The sequence below is a fragment of the Panthera onca genome, chromosome D1, assembly GCF_046562875.1.
Source record: "Panthera onca isolate mPanOnc1 chromosome D1, mPanOnc1 haplotype 2, whole genome shotgun sequence".
NCBI classification, from domain to species: domain Eukaryota; kingdom Metazoa; phylum Chordata; class Mammalia; order Carnivora; family Felidae; genus Panthera; species Panthera onca.
In genome coordinates, this window is record NC_138348.1 from 59621103 (window position 1) to 59644555 (window position 23453).

Here is a 23453-nt window from a genome sequence, read left to right on the forward strand (position 1 = left end):
AATAGGTATATCTAATATAGTTGACTATAAAGCCAGTTATTATAATCTACATTCCTCCCCCCCTCCCCACCCCCCTGCTACTGTCTTTAGTGCATTCTCACAAAGACCAGGAGCTGGGAATATATATGCTATGATTTAAAGTGAAAGAAAGGGATAAAGATTTTGGTCAGTCTAAGATCATGCTGGTTTTCAAACTATACGAGGATCAAACCTAATGGAAATGTAAGCACTACATAGCAGTTCATTTTTCCTTTATATTGCTTTTGTGGTTTTTGCCCCTCCCCTGCTTTGGTAACTTTTTCTTTTAATGTAATATCAGACTTACAAAAATGTTGTAAGAAGAGTTAAAAAGAACTGTGATTTTTTTTTTTTTTTTAAGATTTTTTTTTTAATGTTTATTTTTGAGAGAGAGAGCACGCAAGCAGGGGAGGGTCAGAAAGAGGACAGAGGATGCAAAATGGGCTCTGCACTGACACTAGGGAGCCTCATGTGGGGCTTGAACTCACGAACTGTGAGATCATGACCTGAGCCGAAGTCGGAGGCTCAACCGACTGAGCCACCCAGGCGCCCCAAGGTGCCCCAAGATTTTGTTTTAAAGTAATCTCTACACCTGACGTGGGGCTTGAACTCATGACCCCAAGATTGTGCCCCCCAGATTTTAAAAAAAGAAAGAAAAATTTAAAGATTATTTATATTTTGTTTATTTCCAGAAGGTTTTAAGGTGGATTGGGTAGAATACAAGATTATATGAAGTAAAATGAAAGAGAACAAGGAGAGAAAACCAAGAGTAGGGATTTAAGATGGATTTAAGGTATGAGGTAAATACGGAAATGCATCCTGTATACTATATAAAAGACATCACTTTAAAAAATGCATAAGACATCACTTTAAGGAGGTCACAAATTTGTTTCTAGGGTGATTTTTCCAGAAGCTTTATGATCTCAGTAGATTACGGTGAGGGTGGGGAATAAATCCAGGTTAGGCAAAATATACTTACTACAGAACTTTTCAGAGCCGTTATGTGCTAATATATATTGTGAAAAATGAAGAGTGGTGTATATAATGTAAAACACTCCCCAACTTTTTTGACCATAGAACCTTTTGCAGAACATCTTGAGGAACTAATGTTCTCTGAAACATTTTGAGTGATGCTGTCTAGGCAGTTACGTACTGTGAAGGCCTTGGGTTTTAGGACAGTACTTCAGAGGGAAGGTATATATTATATCATAGAAGGGACATAGACATCTTAGGTTTAGTTTAGAAGGGATGATTTAGATGCGTAAGGCATCTGGGAATCATTTTATATGAGGAATGGTCAGTGGAAACAGGACATTTCTCATGGAGAAGAGAAGATGAGGATTGGGTTGGGGACATGGGGGTTGTCAGTTTTCCTGAGAACTGTGACGTGGAAGAGGGAAAAGAATTGATCTTTGTGGATACGTGGACAGAAACTAGAACCACTGGGTAGACAGGAAGACCTGTTTTCCATTTCATATAAGAAAATTTTCTCATTGTCATAACTGCAGAAATGGAAGGAAACTATATTAGAAAGTAGTGAGTTCTCTGGTGTGGCAGTTTCTTTTTTTTAATGTTTTTATTTATTTTTGAGACAGAGAGAGACAGAGCATGAGCAGGGAAGGGGCAGAAAGAGAGGGAGACACAGAATCCGAAGCAGGCTCCAGGCTCTGAGCTGTCAGCACAGAGCCCAATGCGGGGCTCGAACTCACAGAGTGTGAGATCATGACCTGAGCTGAAGTCGGACGCTCAACAGACTGAGCCACCCAGGTGCCCCTGGTGTGGCAATTTCTTGATTGGTGGGGGATATGTGAAGATTTTAGTATAGGATTGGTGATAGCATTAAGTGAACTGTTAGATCCCTGCTAGCTGAGAGGTCTTACTATTCTATGAAAGTGTGTTATAGGCCTTTTATGGTAAAGTCACAGGAGGCATTCTTCCACAGAGATGCCTGATCTGCCTCTGCATATAACAGTACAGTGTGTATTTCTGGTACCTAACAGGCAGTAGATGTCCAGGAAATATTTGTTAAATGACCCATGGGGAAAGACATGTGAGGGTTAGCGGGCCACCATCCTCATAATCGAATGGTACTGTGAGATCAGGCTCTTGGTGTCTCGGTTATTGCACCCTGACCTCAGCATCAGACTCAATAGGCAGTAGATTTATCTAGTCTAAGAAGAAGCCAAGAGTAGAGAGGAAAATCACTCAAGGAATGGTTTTCACATCTAGGTTCACACACTCATTCTTTGTCTCAGCTGTTGAAGTTGCCGCAGTGATACTGTGTGATGATTGGCTCTTCTCTGGGTGTGGGCAGAAAGAGTGAACCATCTCCCCAGTCCCTCCCCACAGGATAATGTTATGTGCGTTGATGTCTCTGACAGGTGCTCCCATGTGGAAATTTGTTTTCCTTTCTCAGTCTATTTCTACCTTATCTCTCTACAGATGCAATCCTTGCTTTCTCTTGGATTTTCAGTGAATGTTACAGTATTGGGTTGCAGTCATTCCGTGCCTGTAGGTTCTCTCACCTAGCCAAGGAATACTTACATTGCCATGAGAATTTCTTAAATTTGAGAACGTAGGTTTTATAAAAAGAATGATTCCCTAATAAAATTAGTTCTTTTAGGTGTAAGTTCTATTGTCTACTTAGAATGAGTAAAGAAAAATTGTTATGTGCATCACATGACATTTGGCATTATAGGATAGTGTCCTTCAGTCTTCTAGAATTTGGGGGGAGGGTATACCTCCCTGGTGTGGCATATATTCTACTCAGTGTTTGAGGGGCAGAGAATACAGTTTGTTAATGGTAATTAAAAATTCCAGTGCTATTGTATATTGATTTGTTTTCTTTGGGAAGGCTTTTTTCTTTTTAAGAGTCATTTTGCCTTCCCCAATCTGTTTGGACAACTTTGTGGTTTTCAAAAATATAAGGTTCAAAGAAGGTTGAACTTCTGTTGAATTTATTCTCGTTTATATGAATTTTTTTCATTCTTCTATGATGCTTTCACTGACTAATCCAATTCAAAGCAGTCTTTTTCTTTCTATATATTTGTCTTGTTTGCCCTAGTCATTTGATTTTTCCCAAGAATACAAAGCTATATGTATGTTTGTTTTAGGTCTCCTCCATTGTAATCTAAACTTGGCGGTGGGGATTGTGCCTCTATATCCTCCATAATTTTTGTCCTGTATGGTGTCCTGGACAAAGGAGTTTAGGAGCTTAATAATAGTCTAGTCCAACCTGATTATTCTGCAGATGGAAAACTCAATAATTTGTTGCTTCGTTTGATGCACATTTAGTATTTACTTGCCTACCTTTAGCATAAATATAATAAGCCTTGAATTAGGGCCTTAATTTATTTTCAAACTAACACAACATCTCAGAATCGAGAACTTTTAGGACACAGCAACAATAACATTTCTGTTGTCCTTCATAGTTTATGAAGCTCTTTTACATATATTATTTCATTATATCCTCAGAAGTCCTGTGAGGTAGATAGGTAATTTTATCATTGCCAACTTAGAAATAATGACACTAAAACCCAAGGACTCAACTTGCGAATAATAGATAGAGCTGGGGCTGTAACCTAAGACTTTGAACTCTGATGTTATACGTGTGCTATTATATCATCCTGATTCTAGATCATCTATCCATTCTTGTTATTGGCGGACAGGATTTCTTTTCTGTAGTTCAGCCATCCAAAAATAAGTAATGTTGACTGGATGCTCAGGTTGTAATACAAAACACATTTTCAGATGCATTGGGGAAAATAAAGACTCCTACAGCATTTTGTTCTTACTATACACAAACATACATCTACTTAGACAAATGCACACCTATTTATTATAGCAGTTATCACAATGAATTGTAATTTGTCTTTTTACATGTCTGTCTCCCCAACCAGATTGTGTGCTTCTTGAGCATCCTCTGAGTACTCTGTAAGCTCCTTTATATCCTCAATGCCAAATATAGACTCCTGCATATAGGTGCCCAGTTTGTTGAATCAGTGAATGAATGGATGAGTAAGTGAATACAGACATGAAAGATATGCCCTGTGGGGGCTTACAGTCTTCTTGGGGAGATAAAGCATGAAGTTTACAATAAATACAAAGATTTAAAAAAAAAAAAAAAAACAAATTGTTTTTTTTAAGAGAAACTTTGTTTATAGGGTTTTTTTTTTTTAACTAATATAAAACAGATTCCCAGCCTGTAGTTCATGTAATTGCTTCCCGGCGTCAGGATTGGTCAGAACATGAGATTGCAATGGAGACTAGCCCCACCATAATTTATCAGGATGTATCCAGTGAATCACAATCAGCTACTTCAACAATCAAAGCTCTATTAGAACTCCAACAGACAACAGGTATGAATTCACATGCTCAATTGAATGAAGCATGTTTTCTCTAGAGATGGGTTGTGCTAAAATACTACCACTGTTATATTTTCTTTGTTATTATTTGAGCACATTTCCCCCCTCTGGACTGGTCTATAATCATTGCTGCAGTCTGTTTACTTGTCAGTTCAATAAGATGTGCACAGGAGTACTAAAGGATAGACTAGTTAGGGAGGAAAAAAAATGGCAGAGCCCTTTCTTTTCTGTCTCCTGCTTGAAATGGGCAATCCTGTTGCCTCTTTCACCAGAAGGGAGTAGTTTCTATCATTTCTAAGCACAAGGATAGATGTGGCATAGATGTCAGTTCCATTTGAGAAGAGTAGGAGGCAGATTGAAGGGCCCCTGCCATCCTCCTTGATATTGGTGGGGCAATTTTGTGGTCATAAAACACCATTGATGGCCCTTGCTAGCATTCTAATTGGTTTTATCTTTATATTTTCATTGTATCATTTAACCACTTGAGCTTCCATGCAAAGCTGCCCTCATTTAACAAGATCCCACTAGTATTTCTAGTTACTAAATATCTTCAATAAACTAGGCAAAACCCATGTTAGTTATTACTGACTTTTCTATTACAATCAGTCAAAGATTGTTAGAGTATTTAAGGGACCTTAGCAATGATCTCATCCAAGCCTTTCATTTTATGCATAAGTAAACTGAGATCCAGAGAAGTTACCCAATTGGTTAGTGGCAGAGTTAGACTCCATGTCTTTTGATTCCTAATTCATTGTCCTCTCTACTTGTGGGGTGACTGTGGTATTATTTTGGTTTGGTTTTGCTTTCTTTGTTTAAATGATTATCTTGATTTTGTCACTTTATATGCTTCGTGGGAATAATCTGAATGATCACTCAGTGGACTTAATTACTGGTAACTAACTATTTGTTGTAACATCCACCTTACACTAGCCAAAGAATATGAGCACTTAGTATCTTTGGTTAATCTTTCTATTGGTGTTACTTTTGGCCTTAGGCCTTTCCTTAGTTTCTTGTTTTTGACATACTCAGCCATTTCCATTAATGTCTCACAGAGGGTGAAAACCGAGTAAGTAGATTTTATAGAAAAAATGACAAGATAGAAAGTAAATTTATCCATGGAACCCATTCTTGATCCCAGACCACTCCATAAAACATTTTTGTAGGAACAGAGAGGTCATTTTTTCCTAACACTGAAGATTTTTGTTCTTTAACAGTCATTGAATACTTGGTAACATTTCTTTGGGGATTATCTTAAATTTTTAATAGATCAAATTAAACTAGTCATTGTATTGTCTGTTCTGGGTAGGTATGATCTAGAGCAAATCATGCTGTATACTGCCTATTCACCCTTTGTTTTCAGGTTGGTAAACTCCAGAATACCAGGAACTACCTTGAAGAAGGGTAAAGGAAATGTTCTAAAAGGAGTGTGTACAAGGGAAACCGATTTTTTAGCCTAGTCATAATGGGGGATTTTAGTCTGATTGCATATGTCCTTCTTGCTAGGCTGCTGGTAATGGTTGCATAAGTTGTGCCCATACAACCATATAGAGCAGTCTGCTTTTTTCATTTCAGTTCACTGTCTCCTTAGTCACCGCCAGTCGTGGCACCCCAGAGGTCTGGCTCGTTATTCCCATGGACAACTCTGGTTTTGATACTTGTTTGTAACAAAAGTTAACTTTTCCCCTGCCTTTTCTATGCAGTAAAGGAAAAATTGGAATCGAAACCAAGACAACCCACTATTGACTTGAGTCAGATGGCAGTGCCTATTCAGATGACCCAGGAAAAGAGACATTCTCCTGAGAGTCCATCCATTGCTGTGGTAGAGTCAGAACTAGTTGCTGAATACATCACTACTGGTAGGTGTCCTCTTAAAAAGTAGTATTAAGGTAGGAGAGCTACCTTTCTGGATTTGATGGGATGGTTGTTTGGGGGAGAATATAGTTTTTATATTTCTAGATCTTTTTCCAGTTTGCTCTGAAAGCAAATTTTCATTGTCCTTGGGACTTAACCCTGTCTTTAATGACTAGGGAAGAAAACCAATCAGTTGTTACAAACTGGCAGCTAATAAAAAATTGCAAGTTGGCCATAAATAACGTCTGTGAATACAGGGTGACAGTTGTAGAGAGAGGATAAAATCCCTTTTACAGAAGAATAAATATTTTGATGCATCTAAATTTTTTAGTTTTGGTGGAGGGGAGAGGGGAGGGGAGATGGGTCAAGGGAGAAAGGAGGTATAAAATCCAATACCTTTTTTGATGTAAAGAAAAAAAATGTGGGAAACTTTAAGTCCCTGTAAATACTTAGGAGTTCTGGTGGAAGGCAAATTAGGCATTTGTTTCAAATGTGGTCTGGCAGCAAAACACTAATGAGAGTTTTGGATGGCATAGATAGAAAAGTGGAACAGGAAGGATAATAGATTCTTTCTCTCGTGTTCTGGCGAGACCACACCTGGAATACTGCCTTCTGTTTTGGACACTTCGTTACCTTGAGATTTGAAATAGTTCAGAGAATAGTAATGCGAATAATTAGGGGTTAGGAGAAATGACTTACAAGGCAATATATAAAGAATGCCTGTCTTGAGTTTTCTTAAGCAGTAATTAAAAGAGAACATAAAGTTACAGATACTTAAAGGATGTAAATACCAAAGCAGAAGAGGGACTGTATGGTATCATTTTTGGAGATATTTTTAAGACTAACGGGTTAAAATTGCCAAAAGGGAAAATCCAGTTAAAGACTGTGGAAAGCCATCTAGCATCTTTCTTCAGAGATATTTAGCAAAAAGCTAAATAAAGCAGAGGGCAGTATGTTGGGGAAATCAGTATTAACTTCTGGGGATAGACTAGATTATCAGTTGGTAAATAGAAGAAAAGACCCATGATTTCTTCCCTTACTTATCCTTTTCAGAACGCACTGATGAGGGGACAGAGGTTGCTTTTCCCCTTCTAGGTAAGTGGTGTGCATCCATTTGTAGCATAACTGAAGGTAAAATATTGTTGTTTTGGGGGGAACCAGTTAAATGGATGCGCTCTACTCTGATCTGGTAGAGGAAAGGTAAGCTCCGCTCAGTGAAAAGGAGACTTTCCTTTTGCAGGAGAGTGGGATCCTTTCTCAGAAGTGAGCAGTTTGACATTGGAAAAAATAAAAGTTGTTTACAGAAATAAATGACTGTTTTATCCTGTTCTTATGGCCCAGTTAAGGTCAATTCAGCTGTTTTCTGAATGTTCACTCTGTGACCTCCTTCCATGATCTTCTCCCCATCATATCCTCAGCCACATTAAGCATTTTCTTTGACTTCGAACCCAGCTCCCTAGCCCTGACCTCTTGTATTATCCGGGAGTGGGTATTAGTCTTCTCTGACGTTTCTGCATGCTGGGGAATTACTGTGAAGAGATTTGTAGTATCTTGAGTGAGGATTATTTTTAAATGATTTTAGTTGATCGTCTGTTAAATCCATTTCATTTCTTAATAAGATTCTAATGTCATAATTATGAAGATGGGTATGGACAGCAGAAATGTTCCATATAATCTGATAATTTCATGAGAAATTATCTTTATTTATTATTCTTTCAAGTGTCATTCATTTCTGATGATGCTTCCATCAGTAAAAAACTTTATGAATTTGCTTGTTCAATTTTAATATTATGTGATTTGTTTTTCTCCTACTCAGTCACATGATAAATGATTTCAGCAGTAGTTGTTTTAATGTCAACACTGACACCCTTTTTTTCCGTTTGGTTGAGCACATACGGAAGATTTGGTTAACTCATATAATTTAAAATGTACATATAAAGCATACTGTGAAACGCAGTAAGATACTGCATTACATTTTTACCGGTGATGCTGCCTGGAATCTCTTATATCACATGTAGGCGTGTGTATAAGCAACAGTAGAAAAACTGTGTTTGAGAATATAGATAGAATGAGTTAAAAAATAAATAAAGCTTATTTATATTTCACTGGGTAGTTTTAGTTCTGTACTCATAAGACCTAAGTAGCACTTTGACATTGATTTCTGTAGTGATCATCTTACCCTTGGACATTCCACTATGATTTTTCTTTTTTTTTTTTTTTTTAAATTTTTTTTTTAATGTTTATTTATTTTTGAGACAGAGAGAGACAGAGCATGAATGGGGGAGGGTCAGAGAGAGAGGGAGACACAGAATCTGAAACAGGCTCCAGGCTCTGAGCTGTCAGCACAGAGCCCGACGCGGGGCTCGAACTCACGGACCGCGAGATCATGACCTGAGCCGAAGTCGGCCGCTTAACCGACTGAGCCACCCAGGCGCCCCCCCACTATGATTTTTCTAAACCTGGAACCACTTGAATATGGAGCTACTTGAAATTGCAGATCAAGATATATGAGCACTGGAATCATGGGTTATTGAGAAGATTTTTATATTCTCAAAAACCTTAGCTAATTTTACAGATTTATTGTACTCTGTTCTTGTTTCAGAAAGTTTGTTTCCCAGTAACCATAAGCATTTCTAAAGCTCTGTAGACTAAGAGGTGGTGAATGTTTTACTGTTTAAAAAGTTGAAGTTGAGGCTGGTAAAAGATGATGGATTGGCACCAATGTCGATGTATCATTTTACATCTATCATATCAATATAAACATAAGTATATAGTTTACCCCACTTGCCCTATGTACCAGAGAAGGACCTTTGTACCTTTGTAAGAGAATAAGAAATGGGGTTGTTTTCCTTACTGAATTCTCACCCGTTTATGTCACATGAGCTAAATTGCAGAAGATGAAAGAAGAGCGATTTTTCTGTTCTTTTGTTAACTTTATATTGTGATAGTTAACATTTAATACTTAATAATTTAATTAAATTTATATTTTAATACTTAACATTTTCAGCTTGTTACTTCATTTGATCCTCTTCTAGGTAGAAAAAATTTATTATCCCATTAAACAAACAAAAGCAAAACCTCTGAGTTTTAGAGGTTAATGGAATTTTGTTTTGTTTTTTTAGAGGTTCATAGAATTTGAGTGACCTCTTCAAGTTCGCATAGCTGTTTGGTGGCAGAGTGGGACAGAATCCAGGTGTGACTCTTGGTCCGGTTCTTTCTGCAGTATCATTTTGACCTCTCATATCTTTAGGAACTGTAAGGCTGCAAGACAGTGTCTACTTCATGTAAAAGAACGAATGTTTCTGGGTTTTGTATTGCATTTGGAACTGGGACCAAGAAATTAAAATACCATCTTAGTAACTTAAGTATTATCTTAGTATCCTTAAAGATACTAGTCTGGGATTTGATTCCAGAAATTCATCATTGTTTTTGTTACCTTAATGGGGTGAAGGTTCTTGGAGAAAGTAAGTGCGGTTCACAGGAGGATGTAACTTTAAGGGGTTTGTTCCTCCTTTGTGATGACAGTTTTCAAAGTGCTTCCACATTTCTCATCTCATCCTTATAATAGCTCTGTTATTCCCATTTTACAGATGAGAACACAGAGTCTCAGAGAAGATAAGTGACTTTCTCAGAGTCACACAGCTCATAGATGGGCAGACTCTGGTCTTCTGCCTCCTAGTTCACAGTACCACACTTTCTCTCTGTGACGCAATCTCACAGACATTTGTTTAAAATGACTACTGGTTACAGATGCTGTGGTGATTTCTGGAGAAATATCATCACCTCCTCTATTTTCAGTCAGCCATCGCTCCCAGCCCCAACAGCCCTCCCAGCCCCAGCGGACCCTGCTCCAGCATGTGGCTCAGTCACAGACCGCAACACAGACTTCGGTGGTGGTGAAGTCCATCCCGGCATCTTCCCCTGGAGCGATCACCCACATTATGCAGCAGGTTGTATCTCTTCTTTCTCTCCCTACCTTCTATAACTGCTCCTTTTTGAAATAAGGTTTAGTTTCATCTATTGTAAGAAAGGAAATAACTGAATTGAAGAAGAGTATTTGTGTCGTTCTTTCATCTGTGAGGACTGAGGAGAGGGAATGAATTGAGAGTCTCAACACTGGAAAGTAATTAAGAAACAATATTCTTGGATCTTCTGCAAACTTGGAACATTTCAAAAGGGTGGCACTTTCTAGATGAATCTGTGACTTCAAAAGTGGCCACTGTTTCTATATATTTATTGTTACAGAAGAATTTATCATGTAGGTGAGATTTTTGTAAATGAAATAGAAGTTGGCTTCTTTAGCTGTTTGTTGCTTGGGTTTTTGCTTTTATGATGAATTCTCATGGGGAAACATTACAAATAAGTAGGTATAAATATCTGACTTTTATTATATGTGACCAATTAAATAGGAGGAAGAGACCCAATGGGAAGGGGAAAGAGTTAATATAAAACAGAAAGTCTGGTACCAAGGGTAATGGGGATAAGCTAATTTTATGTCAGCTACTGTGCTTTGAGCTTTAAATACATTCATTTGTTTAAATCTCACTGTGATCCAGTAAGGTGGGTATATTATCCCTCTTACAAATGAGGAAACTCTGTTCACAGAAGTTAAGTAAAAATAAGTAACTTACTCTGGGTGGCAGAGCTAGGATTTAAACCCAAAGCATCCTGCCTCTATACAAAGTGATTATCATAGATACCAGATTTAAGCGTGACGTATCATTAGTTGTCACATAAATCACCATCAGTTTGACTGGTAGCAGTTGATCCTAATTGTAAGCACATTAACCTGAAAGGCAATAAAGAAATTGTTGAATTAAAAACCTGTATGTGCAAGGTCGTTCTGAGATAAGGGAGGGTTTCAGTGGAACCTCAAAAAGTTTTAAAGTTTAGAATGAAGGAATAACGTGACGAGGAAGTGGGAAGGATGAGGTTGGGGTGGATTTTGTGTCATTGAGGGAAGCCAGGTGGCCAGAGGTTTAAGTGGGTACCAGATCTCAGCCTGGAGTCTAGCCCTCACCTGGCCAGTCCTGACATTGACCTTTTTCAAGGCACCCAGAGAGGTCAAACAGACTGGCCCTCACCATGTCGCTCAAGATCAATACCTCCTCCCCTCGCTGTTAAAACTGACACGGGAGAGTCTCCTTTTCCGCTGACAGGAGTGCTCTTGTTCCTCCCTGGTCTCCTTCCCTCCTGGCAGCCGAGCCTCTGGGAAACTGTTGCCTGCTGGGCCCGGAATATGACCAAAGGGGCGAGGAGGACTAGTACAGAGGGTGGTTCACACGGGTTTGGTGAAGCCCGATGAACCGTTTTCACTCTGACCGGAGAGGCCCTCTGTGGGGACCCGGACGGGCATGTCCCTCAGACAGCGACTCTGACTTACTGGACAGCATGGCCAAAGTGGGCTTCTCTGAACTTTGACTTTTCTCTGGACACCTCATACCTGGGTGGCTGTGTTCTTTCTTTGGGTGGCTCAGTATCGCTGATGACCAGGCTAGACAGCTGTGTCCTGAGTGAGGGAGCCTGTTCTTTTTCTGTGTTGGGCTGTGCTTGCAGGGTAACCTTATTCCTCTTACCTATAAATTCTGGGTCCACTTTTCTTATAGAAAAGAGTAGACCAGTTGTTGCAGTACTTAATTTCTAAGAGTTGAAATTACAAGATTCTCAATTTAAAGCCCCCTTTAGATTTAGAAAACTTGAGGTCTCATGGTCTTTTTAAGCTCTTTCTTCTGAAAATTTTTGAATGAATCTCATAACCAAGTCTTTTCCAGTTTGAGGAAAATGTAGCAATGTAGGTGCCTTTACTTTATTCTTACTTTGTGCCTTTTTTACTCAGGCATTAAGCAGTCACACTGCTTTTACCAAACACAGCGAGGAACTTGGAACTGAGGAGGGCGAGGTTGAAGAGATGGACACTTTAGACCCTCAGACAGGTCTGTTTTACCGATCTGCCCTGACTCAGTCACAGTCAGCTAAGCAGCAGAAACTTAGCCAGCCCCAGCTGGAACAGACTCAGCTGCAAGTGAAAACTCTGCAGTGCTTCCAGACTAAACAGAAGCAGACCATCCACCTGCAGGCAGACCAGCTCCAGCACAAACTCCCGCAAATGCCCCAGCTTTCCATCAGGCATCAGAAACTCACCCCTCTCCAGCAAGAACAAGCACAGCCCAAGCCAGATGTACAGCACACACAGCATCCCATGGTGGCCAAAGACAGGCAGCTTCCTACCTTAATGGCACAGCCCCCGCAAACTGTAGTACAGGTGCTTGCAGTGAAAACCACGCAGCAGCTCCCTAAACTGCAGCAGGCTCCGAACCAACCAAAAATCTACGTGCAACCCCAAACCCCCCAGAGCCAAATGCCGCTCCCAGCCTCATCAGAGAAACAGCCGGCAAGCCAGGTAACGGAATATTGGTAGCATGCAAAGTTAAGCTTCTCTGTTGATGGAAAAAATGAGAACATTACGATCCTATCGTGATTAGCAGTGCTTTCTCCTGGCAAGAGGAAACTCAAAAGCCTCATTTATGCTGGTATTACTTTACCCCATCAGAAGGTTGACATTAGGGAAGAAATGCACGCATTAATATAGGAAGGACAAATAAAGCGTAGCACTCAGAACTTGATTTTCTAGGCAGTTTTTAAATGAAATCACTTCAGCATTGATCAGCAGCACGTAGAAGCGAGATCCCTAAATTATTTGTATTTTTTAGGTACAAAATTTTTTTTCCTATGCTCGTAAACTCTTTTATCTGTGGTAGTAATGCTAAGTAAACTACACAGTCTTTCAAGGAGCTTCATTGAACATCTTCCTTTGCAGTTTACATCATCACTCTCTAGTTAATAAATTTATCTTCTAGATTTATCTTCTAGATTGCAGAGGAATTATCTGTATATTCGAAAGAAAAATTATATTAGGGAAAACCAGTGGCTTTAGAGTAATGTATATATGTGTGTATATATTATAAATACATGTATAGAGAATATATTTGTAAGATGTCTTTGAAGCAAAAAAAGTCGAAAAACCCTGCTTTTTATTTTTAAAAGCTGAAGATGATACAAATAATTTGAGAATGGGTTGAAGGTATACTGTATGGGGATATAAATCCCAAAGGGAAGCAAGGCTGCTGCGACTTTTTTTTCCTTTATGTTATGAACCTTGGCTGGCTTGACAGAGGTTCTTTCAACCCCTTCTCTTTCCCTAGGTTTCTTAAAAATAACCAGATACTTTCCCATCCAGCCCTTGTATTAAAACACCAAGCTTCAAAACGTCCTCCTAGTATACCGCACAAATGTTTCTTTTGCCATATTATCTGGGGTGTTTGATAGGTTTTCTCAAAGAGATGTAGCTGTAACACACACAACCCCAATTTGTTTTCAGGTGGAGCAGCCAATTATAACCCAAGGATCCTCTGTTACAAAGATAACTTTTGAGGGGCGCCAGCCTCCCACAGTTACAAAGATAACTGGTGGCAGTTCTGTGCCTAAGCTGACATCACCAGTTACAAGCATATCTCCCATTCAGGCTTCTGAGAAGACAGCTGTGTCAGACATTTTGAAAATGTCTTTGATGGAAGCTCAGATTGATACAAATGTAGAGCATATGGTAGTGGATCCCCCAAAGAAGGCTCTTGCCACTAGTATGCTCACTGGTGAAGCAGGATCATTACCCTCCACCCACGTGGTGGTGGCAGGGATGGCGAATTCCACTCCCCAGCAACAGAAATGTAGAGAGTCCTGTTCAAGTCCATCTGCTGTTGGCCCTCCCTTAACGACAAGGAAAATCGATGCACCAGGAGTGCCTACAACAGGCCAGTTCATGCGTATTCAGAATGTAGGCCAAAAGAAAGCTGAAGAGAGCCCAGCAGAAATTATCATCCAGGTAAGAATTGGAAGGAACATGAGAAACATTGGGCATCTTGGGGGTTGTGGGTTTGGCATGTTTGGGAATGTCACAGGAAGAGTTAAGCCAAGGTGGCAAAAAACAAAGTGATTATTTTTGAGATGGCATTTGACAAATTTGGTTTAATACCTATTACAAATATAAAAATTTATATTTTCTGGTAGAGAATCCTAGAAAATCGGTGGATGTTATCACGGCACACCTTAGAGACAATCAAGAGCCCTAAGCCCATATGTCAGCTTGGTTATTATAGATTCAAAACATACTTGCCAGTGTTAACTCAGTAAAGTCAGCCCAGAAAATCAGCAACTTGATGGGGTCAAACTTTGGGCTCCCCGGTCTTTGCTCAAAAACTCCTGAGATATAACTGGATTGTATTTTATCTCAAGTTAATTTTAGGGATCCTTTTCTTTGAAAAACACACTTCTTTATCTTGATACAGATTTATGGTTTTCAGGACAATAAAACTTTAATTAACTGCAGTATCTGGAGAAACATGTTGTAAGAAAATGTTTCTGTATGATTTAATTTTATATTTAAGTTGGGATTAGCCATAAAGTTTTGCTTTTTTATTTCAATCATTGTTACTGAGAAATCTTGTTATGGTTACTGTCCTGCCTTGGTAAGTGAATGTAATGAATTATGCATTGGCAATAGGTCTTCCTATGCCTCACATTCCCTTCATTCTAAAACTCATCTGTCATCATGCATAATAGATCAAGACTGAAGAATTATTGAGTCCAGACTAGCCCTTAGAAGTTGTGTTTTACTTCCTTTTCTCTTTGTTAGGGTATCGGGTTGTTTTCTTGCCATAAATTCACTGTTGTGTGACTTGGAAGTTTCTGTGGCAAACTTTCCCTTTGCCGTGATGCCAGGCTATGAGAGAATGCAAACCGACCAATATTCATCCAAATATGATATAAATATAGGGGGGAAATGCTTAAAGGCAAAAAGAACTGGCCGTTGAATTATTAAATGATTTGTTCCTCCTGTAAAAACCGTTGTTAGTGAATTAAGTAATTCTTTTTTTTTTCTTTTAAGTTTATTTATTTATTTTGAGGGGGTGGGGAGGGGCAGAAAGAAAGGGAGAGACAGAATCCCAAGCAGGCTCTATGCTGTCAGCGTGGAGCCTGACTCGGGGCTGCATCTCAAGAACCATGAGATCATGACCTGGGCTGAAATCAAGAGTCAGACACTTCGCTCGCTGAGCCACCCAGGCACACCTTAAGGAATTCTTGACAAAGGATTTGTTGGGTTTTTTTCCCCTGAAGAAGTTAGAGTGTGGTGGAAAAGGAAGGAGTTCCTAGCTTCCCCACTCACTGTTTAACTTTGGGCAGGGCTGCTTAACCCTGCTGTGCCTCAGTTTCCTCATCAGTAAAACGGAAATAAGGAATGCCTATTCTACATCACTGATGGAAGGATTACACCAAAGTGAGATGAAGCGCCTAGCACAGTACCTGGCTCTTAGTGATTGCCCCATACATGGTAGTTATTTATTACTATTTCTGCTAAAATTTTCTGTGGCTCCTGAGGGTTTAAATTAGAATACTCACTAAGTCGGAAATTATTTGGGATTGCTTATTTGGAAATGATTTTCTGCACTTTATGAACACGGCTAAAAATATACTTCATGTATCAAGGATGGTACCTAATGAGTAGGCTCTCTGCAGAATATGCCAACTAACTTTTAGCATATACCATGTGCTAGGTAGCTATGTCAGAGAGAAGGGGACAGTGGTATAGTGGTTAAGAATCAAGCTTTTGGAGTCAAAAATACCTGGATTTGAATCTCACATTTGCTCCCCCTTACCAGCATTGTGGTTTGGAGTCAACCTCTGTATTTCACTTTCATTGCCTATGAAATGGAAACAATATCAATTACCTCACAAGGTTGTTTTGAGGATCAAGTGGGAAAATGTATATAATGCAGCTTGTTAAGTGTCTGCTATAGAGGAATACTCCGTAAAGATAGCTCCTGTTACTATAATCATCATTAATATATTGTTAGACTATTTTCAGATCTTACTAATTATACTTAGCTTTGACCTGAAGTATTGATTTTACTGTTTCGGTAAAATAGTACGGGGATGAATGAAAAGTCTGCAGAAGTGCTTTGATCCCTTGAAAAATGTTTTATAAAAATTCAACATGTTTAATAATAAGTGCTTTGAGTGAAAAGCAATGTTCTTTGTAGACATGTAATCTGTATTTCATTCATTTGTTCATTCATTCATTCATTCATGCCACATGTATTATTTAACCTCTGTGTTCTAGGCACTGTGCTAGGTGCAGAGACTAGAGGAATAAATAAGATGAATCTATCTTCTGTTCTGAAGGAGTCTGAATGTGTGGAATTAATAGAATTTTAGAATCTTGAGGATCTTTAGAGTGTATCTTCTCTATCTCCTTTTACACGAGGTTAAACTAAAACTCAGTGAGGTGAAGTGATTTATTCAGAGGTCCACAGCAAGTCTGAACCAAAGCTGAACTAAAATCCAGGTTTCCTGACCCCCCTGGGACTTGAACACAAGGGTCAGTTTTATGGGACAGAGTGAGGAAAAACAAATAACACAAAACTCCACTATCCTAGATTCAGTGCCTTGACATCTTGCAATATTTTCTTGACAATGTTAAAATTAAATTTACATCCCCCCTCAAAAGAAGATTGTTTTGGTCAGGTATATTTTTCAAATGATGATATTCAATTTTGCTCTGGGACTTTTAATGTTAAAGATAGGTTATTCATTTGGCAAATGTTTATTGAGCATCTAATGCATGACAGCCCTGTTCAGAGCTCTGGGCATCTAACAATGTAAAAAGATAATCAAGATATGTGCTCTGATACATATTCTCATGGAGTTTACGTTCTAAAAGCGAGAAGAAAGATTAACAAACACAGTAAATGCAATGAAGAAAAATTAACAATGTAATAGAGGGGGGGTGGGACCTACCCAGTGATCTGGTTGCATGGTCATAGAAGGAAGGCTTCTCAAAGCCTTTTACCCTAAGCATTGGAGCTAAGATGCAGATGAGAAGATGGAACCAGCCATGGAGAGACTTGGAAGAAAAGTACTCCAGGAAGAGGGGAAGAGCTAGTGGGAAGGCCCAGGGTACAAGTGAGTTTGGCATATGCCTGGAGCCACGATCAGAAGTTTGATATTATATAGCAAGTACGACAGGAAACGATTGTAGAACTTTAAGCAGGGGTATGATATAAACAGGTAGACCTTTTAAAAAGGTAATAAAGTTGAGAAAGAAGAACCTAACAAGGCAATATGGCCATAATATGTGTTTGTCTACTGGTGCTTTTATTGTTTAAAAGACAGTATTGTCCTCTCTCATTTTCAAGAAAGTATTACTATGTGACCCAGATAAATAACTTCCTTTTGAACTAGTAGAGGGTTACCGAAGGTTTTAAAATTTTTTGTGGTGTCAGCAAATTAATTCTTAATCTTGCAGATAATAATGAGTGAAATCTGACTACATTTACATTTAAAATTTGCTTAATGGTCGAGTGAAAATGTCCTTTAATGTCTGTCTCTTGAATTAGGCACAGACTTCAGCCTCCTTTACTAGAAGTGGTGCCATCAAGAAGTGGAAAGATCACTTTAAATTGTACAAAACTTGGATTTGAATCCTGGCACTTTAACCTTGACCAACTGTGTGACCTCAATTAAGTCACTTACCCTCTTAGTTTCCTCATTTGTAAATGGGAATACTATTTTCCTTATAGTGTTCTTGAAGGAATTTAGTAGAATATTGTATGTGAGAGCACCCAGCACAGTGCCTGATGTGAAGTAGTTGTCCACTAAATGTCAGTTTCCTCTTATCCTTCCTTAGTGATGTTGGGGACATCCTTCTGGTTCTTTTTCTTACTGTAAAGCCTCTCTCCTGTCTTCTCTTCCAGGCCATTCCCCAGTATGCTATTCCTTGTCACTCTAGTTCCAACGTGGTTGTAGAGCCCAGTGGGCTTCTTGAGCTCAACAACTTCACTAGCCAGCAGTTGGATGACGATGAGACGGCAATGGAGCAAGACATAGACAGTAGCACAGAAGATGGAACCGAGCCCAGCCCCTCTCAGAGTTCTGCTGAACGGTCCTAAGTGTTTTGGACACAGGAGTGCACTTTAAAACCTACTTGGTTACCAAGTGTCCAGGGAAGCCCTTGATTTTTGATGTCTAAAGAGAGCACTTTGCCCATGCTTAGGCTGTGGACCCCAAAATAGCAGTGTTTCAACGAAACTCCTGCAGGAGCAGCGTTTTAAAACAAGATAAAACTCACAGGGGAATGTACTTTTTAAAAAAAAAAAGGAAAGCAAAAAAAAAAAAAAAAGGAAAGATGCACATCTACAGTGACGTGTAAGACCTGATATTTCTCTGTTGGACCACGGCTGATGGAAAAGTTTGTCGTGCAGTGGAAAGAGACTTTTCCTGTGAATGTTCCTCAACTGGTTTCTACTGAGCAAAACACCATCAGAAAAGGAGAATGTGAATAGTTCATATTTTGAAACGGTGTGTCAGGAACAGGTTTTTTAAAAAATCTTGTATGTTTTTGCAAATCCCTGGAAGTGTTGAATTGATTAACATTTTACATTTGCTCAGTTTATAGTTTATAAAATAACTAGAAAAATACTGGCATTAAAGAATCCTTGTTTAGATGGTGGAAATCAGATCCCTAACCAGTGGGAAAGTGCTTTTTGGATGGCTTGTACATTCTCACCAATTGTATGCTAATTTATTGTGTCATTGTTCCTTTGTGCTCAAGGCAGCACACTTGCCTTCTATTTATTTAAATGTAAACATTTCAAAGCAGGCCGTATTCTTTCTGACAGATTTCCTGTAAACCAGGATTGCCTGCCCTTTCCACCTCCCACTCTGCCCAGCACCTTTAAGAAAACTTAAAGAGAAATTAAGAGAAAATGTTTAATTGTGAAGGAGAGGAAAAGAAACATTTTCTGGCCCAAAGGAAGCTTTTGTTCAGTTATGTTCAGGAGAAATTATTCATACGATGCTATCTTAACATTGAAATTGCACATCCATGTTGGACTGAGACTTTGAAAATAACTTTTACATAGTTTCGTTTAACCCCCCCTTGAAATGTATAAAAATTCATTTACAGTTTTAAATGTAATGTTTTTAAGCATTCTGCCTTTTAGGACACAGTTTGTTTAAGCAATATGTTTGGGTCTTGTGATCACTGTCTGTCACAAGTAGAGCAAGGGGTAAGAGGGTGGGGAGGGTAACAGTTTTGACAAGTTGTGGCAAAGGAAGCAATTCTTTTTGTTTTTAAAAAAATGTAAATAGAGAAGTTTTTAACGGTTTTATATAGATTTCACTATAAATAAGCATTTTAAGACTGACAAATGTTGAACTGTACATACATATATCAGCATAACTGCCCAATTTTTTGGTGCTGAAGTACTGTAAGTAGAATTCATCAACAGACTCCTAATTTTTGCATCTATATCTAGGAAAAAAAACTGTGATACTGTAGTTAATAAATTCCCACTAGAGTGACACTGAAGATTTAAACACAAGCATTCATAAGATGCACTGATCTCTGGTAGTTGTCATTATTTCTCCTAAGCGGTAACGACTTACCCATAGATGGAGCTGTTGGATTTTATTTTCTTGTACAAATTCATGTTTAAAAGACTTGTGATTGTTTCTAGTTAAGTAATTTTTTTAACCTCTCCAGTCATAGGCTTCTTTGAAAATATGATTACACTATGAACTCTCACCAAAAAGATACACATGCCAACATACCTGTTAGATTTTGCATACAATTTTAGGGGTTCATGGGCCCCTAAGCCTATCCATGTATTCAAGGTTAAGCCCTCTGTTATGGTCAGTCCATTACTTACAGATGTAAGTTTTTATAAAATAAAATATCTTTTAAATATTCATGGATCAGGTAACAGGAGCAAACTTGAATAAAGTTATTATGTTCTACTTCTACATATTCTGGCAGCATAGCATACCTGTGTCCCTTTGAGAATTTAGCCTTAATATGTTTCAGCAACTGGCATAGCAGATAAAACGTCCACAGTCTATACTTAAAAAAAAACAAACAAACAAAAAAAACAAAACCCACAAATTATCAAGTGAGGGATTTAACTTTTTTTTCTTTAAAAGGGATTAGTTTAAAGGAGAGCATGAATTCTTCTGTTTATTCAGCAAATATTAATTAAGCATCTACTGTGTGTCAGGTGCTGTTCTAAGCACCAGGGATCCCATAGTAAATAAACAGAAAATCCTACCCTTACGGAGTTTACAAACAGAGCTTCTTGCTGATGGAATGGGTGCAAGGGCCAAAGGCAGGAGGAAACACAAGCCACTCTTGGGTTTCTTGATTAAGTGGATGCGTGGTGATGCCATATTTGGATCTCCAGGTATCCTTTTCCTGAAAGTCTCAGCATTCTATCTATTGGTATTACCTGTGTTTAAGCCCACAAATTAAATGTAATTTTAAGTCAATCCTTGTGAAGGATATCAGAGATTATGCTGCAAATGCTACAAAATTATTAGGATCCTAACAACTATTACAGGCAGTGATAAGAAAAATCCATTTGGTTTAAAGCAAACTTTGATAGATGCTTTGTATTGCAGATGCAGTTTGTGGTGAACTTAGAGAACTTAAAAACCCACTTTACTGAAGTCAATTCACACGCCATACAATTCACCCATTTAAAGTGTACAGTTCGGTGGTTTTCACTGTAGTTGGGCAGCCATCACTACAGCCAAGTTTAGAACATTTGCATAACCCTGAAGAACCCTGTACTCTTAGCTATTACCCCGGAAATCCGCCCCACCGCCTTAGCCCTAGGCAACCACTAAACTCCATTCTTTATGGATTCATTCTGTCTTTATGGATTCATTCGCCTCTTCTGGACATTTCATATAAATAGAATCCTATAATATGTGGTCTTCTGTTACTGGCTTCTTTCACTTAGCATAGTATTTTCAAGGTTGTAACATGTTTCAGTCCTTCATTCCTTTTTATGGCTCAGTAATATTTCATTGCATGGAGAGGCTACATTTTATTTATCCATTCATTAGTTGATAGACGTTTGGGTTGTTCCTACTTTTTGACTATTATGAATAGTACCCCTGTGAGCGTTTGTGTATGGTTTTTACATCTGTTTTCAGTTCTCTTTGATATGTATCTAGGAGTGTAATTGCTGGGGCATACAGTCACTATGTTTAATGATTTGAGAAACTACCAAACTCTTTTCTACAGGGATTGCAATTTTACAGCAATATAGGAGAGTCCCAATTTCTCTACATCCTCCTCAATGCTTGCTATTATTTGTTTTTTGTTTTTTTTAATTATAAACTACCTAGTGGTACCTCCTTGTGGTTCTGATTTACATTTCACTGATGGCTGATGGCAATCTTTTCATGTGCTCATTGGCCACTCATAGATCTTTGGAGAAATGTCCTTTGCCCATTTTTAAATGGAATTCTTTTCTATTTTATTATTTAAATTGAAAACTTTTCAAATATAGGAAAGAATATCACTCTTGAGAGAAAAGTAACCTGTTCTCTGGTAATTAATTCACCACCCTTAAAATCTTAATCAGGTTTTACTTCTTCATCTCTAATGTAACGAAGTGCTTAACTCTTAAAACTGCATAGAATTTTATCATGTTCTTTTAAATACATTTCTTTCTGAGGCTCTCTCAATGGCCTGCTAGAATAGGAGACATAGTACAAAGAAGTAGTGGCTAAGTGGTCTGGATTTGGGACCCAGGCTCCTCTGTTAATGGATCGTATGAACTTTACCATTCCCCATGATACAAAGTGAGTGTTTCTGACCCCCATGGGATCATTGTGAAGACTGGGTGAAATAGTGCCTGTAAAAATGCCAGGCACAGAGTTAGGGGCTCTATTTTTTTAAGTCTAGTATTTATATCATTCCCTCTACATACATAGGCAACTGAGGGCTCAGAGACAAATGAAGCATCCAAACTCACAGATTAACTGCTAATGGGTATCATGCTCATCCGCAAGTTGCTATTTTCCATACAGGAGTATGTTTTTGCCACCAAACACAGGATTGGCCTTTGGAAAGATGGGGGAGCTTGGCATTGGCCTATAACCTGATCTCTTTGCCAATCTTAGGTGCCTTCACACAGGTGCTCACACACAGGATTATTTTTTGAGTTCAATTATGTGTCACAAATCCCAGATAACAGGAAGTAGAGTGACAAAGCACCATATAAGCAAGGCCTTTCCAAGAAAAGAGTGCGAAAACAGTCTGCTGACTCTGCTTACAGGTTTATAAGCCTTTAAGTGAGGCTTGATGACCTACCTATATATTGAAAAAAGGATTGAAATGCCATAGGATCAGATTTGTGCTTGTGTGAAGTCTTGCTCTGCTTTCTTCCCTCCTCTTTGCTCACATGTACACACTGTAATGGAACATGGTGCTTACTTTTAAAAAACAAGAAAAATAAGCCTAGGTTTGAATCCTGACAAGCCATGTGAATTGGGCAAGCTCTAAGAGGCTTTGGATAGCACAAGACAGATGATTTATAATGCTATGTTATCTAATTCCTACCTTTTTAAAAAGAGTTTTTTTAAGGTTATTTATTTTGAGAGGTAGAGAGCGAGTGCCAGCAGGAGAGGGTCAGAGAGAGAGAATCCCAAGCAGGCTCCACATTGTCAGCACAGAGCCCAGTGTGGGGCTCAAACTCATGAACCAAGAGATCATGCCCTGAGTTGAAACCGAGACTCCAATGCTTAACCAACTGAACCACCCAGGTGCCCCTATCTAATTCCCACTTTTTTTTTTTTTTATTTTTTTTTTAACGTTTATTTATTTTTGAGACAGAGAGAGACAGAACATGAATGGGGGAGGGGCAGAGAGAGAGGGAGACACAGAATCCGAAGCAGGCTCCAGGCTCTGAGCTGTCAGCACAGAGCCCGACGCGGGGCTCGAACTCATGGACCGTGAGATCATGACCTGAGCCGAAGTCAGACGCTTAACCGACCAAGCCACCCAGGCGCCCCTCTAATTCCCACTTTTAAAAAAACTAATAGATAAGCAAATTCCTCCCCCCCACCCCTCCCCACCTCCCCCAGCCCCGCCATGGGTTTTTCTGGTGTCCTTTTTCTTTTCCTTCCAACAAATAGTTACTGGGTACTTTCTACGTGCAGACACTGGGGATATAACTGTCAGCCAGGGAAAGAAGCCCCTATGCTCATGGAGCTTCAGCCTAGTAAGAGATATATTAATCAAAGATTACAACTAAATGTATTCATTGCTAAGTGCTATGATGGAGAAATAAGTAGTGCCATGATCGTACATACATAGGG

At 38.9% G+C, this 23453-nt stretch overlaps 1 protein-coding gene across 13 annotated transcripts in view; it reads left to right on the top strand.

Moving 5' to 3' along the window:
• EMSY (EMSY transcriptional repressor, BRCA2 interacting) overlaps window positions 1–22923 on the top strand; it is a 91572-nt gene extending 68649 nt beyond the window's left edge. For 5 of the 13 annotated variants that reach the window (XM_060605565.3, XM_060605566.3, XM_060605573.3 and 2 more), the window contains 7 exons: window positions 4212–4376; window positions 6083–6238; window positions 7287–7328; window positions 9984–10183; window positions 12070–12633; window positions 13612–14112; window positions 18041–22923. In XM_060605565.3, the coding sequence (XP_060461548.1) occupies window positions 4212–4376; window positions 6083–6238; window positions 7287–7328; window positions 9984–10183; window positions 12070–12633; window positions 13612–14112; window positions 18041–18235 (1823 nt within the window). In that variant the 3' untranslated portion in view covers window positions 18236–22923. The remainder of the gene's footprint in view (window positions 1–4211; window positions 4377–6082; window positions 6239–7286; window positions 7329–9983; window positions 10184–12069; window positions 12634–13611; window positions 14113–18040) is intronic. The other 8 variants (XM_060605569.3, XM_060605570.3, XM_060605572.3 and 5 more) reach the window with 5 other exon arrangements.
• The last annotated feature ends 530 nt before the right edge of the window (window positions 22924–23453 follow it).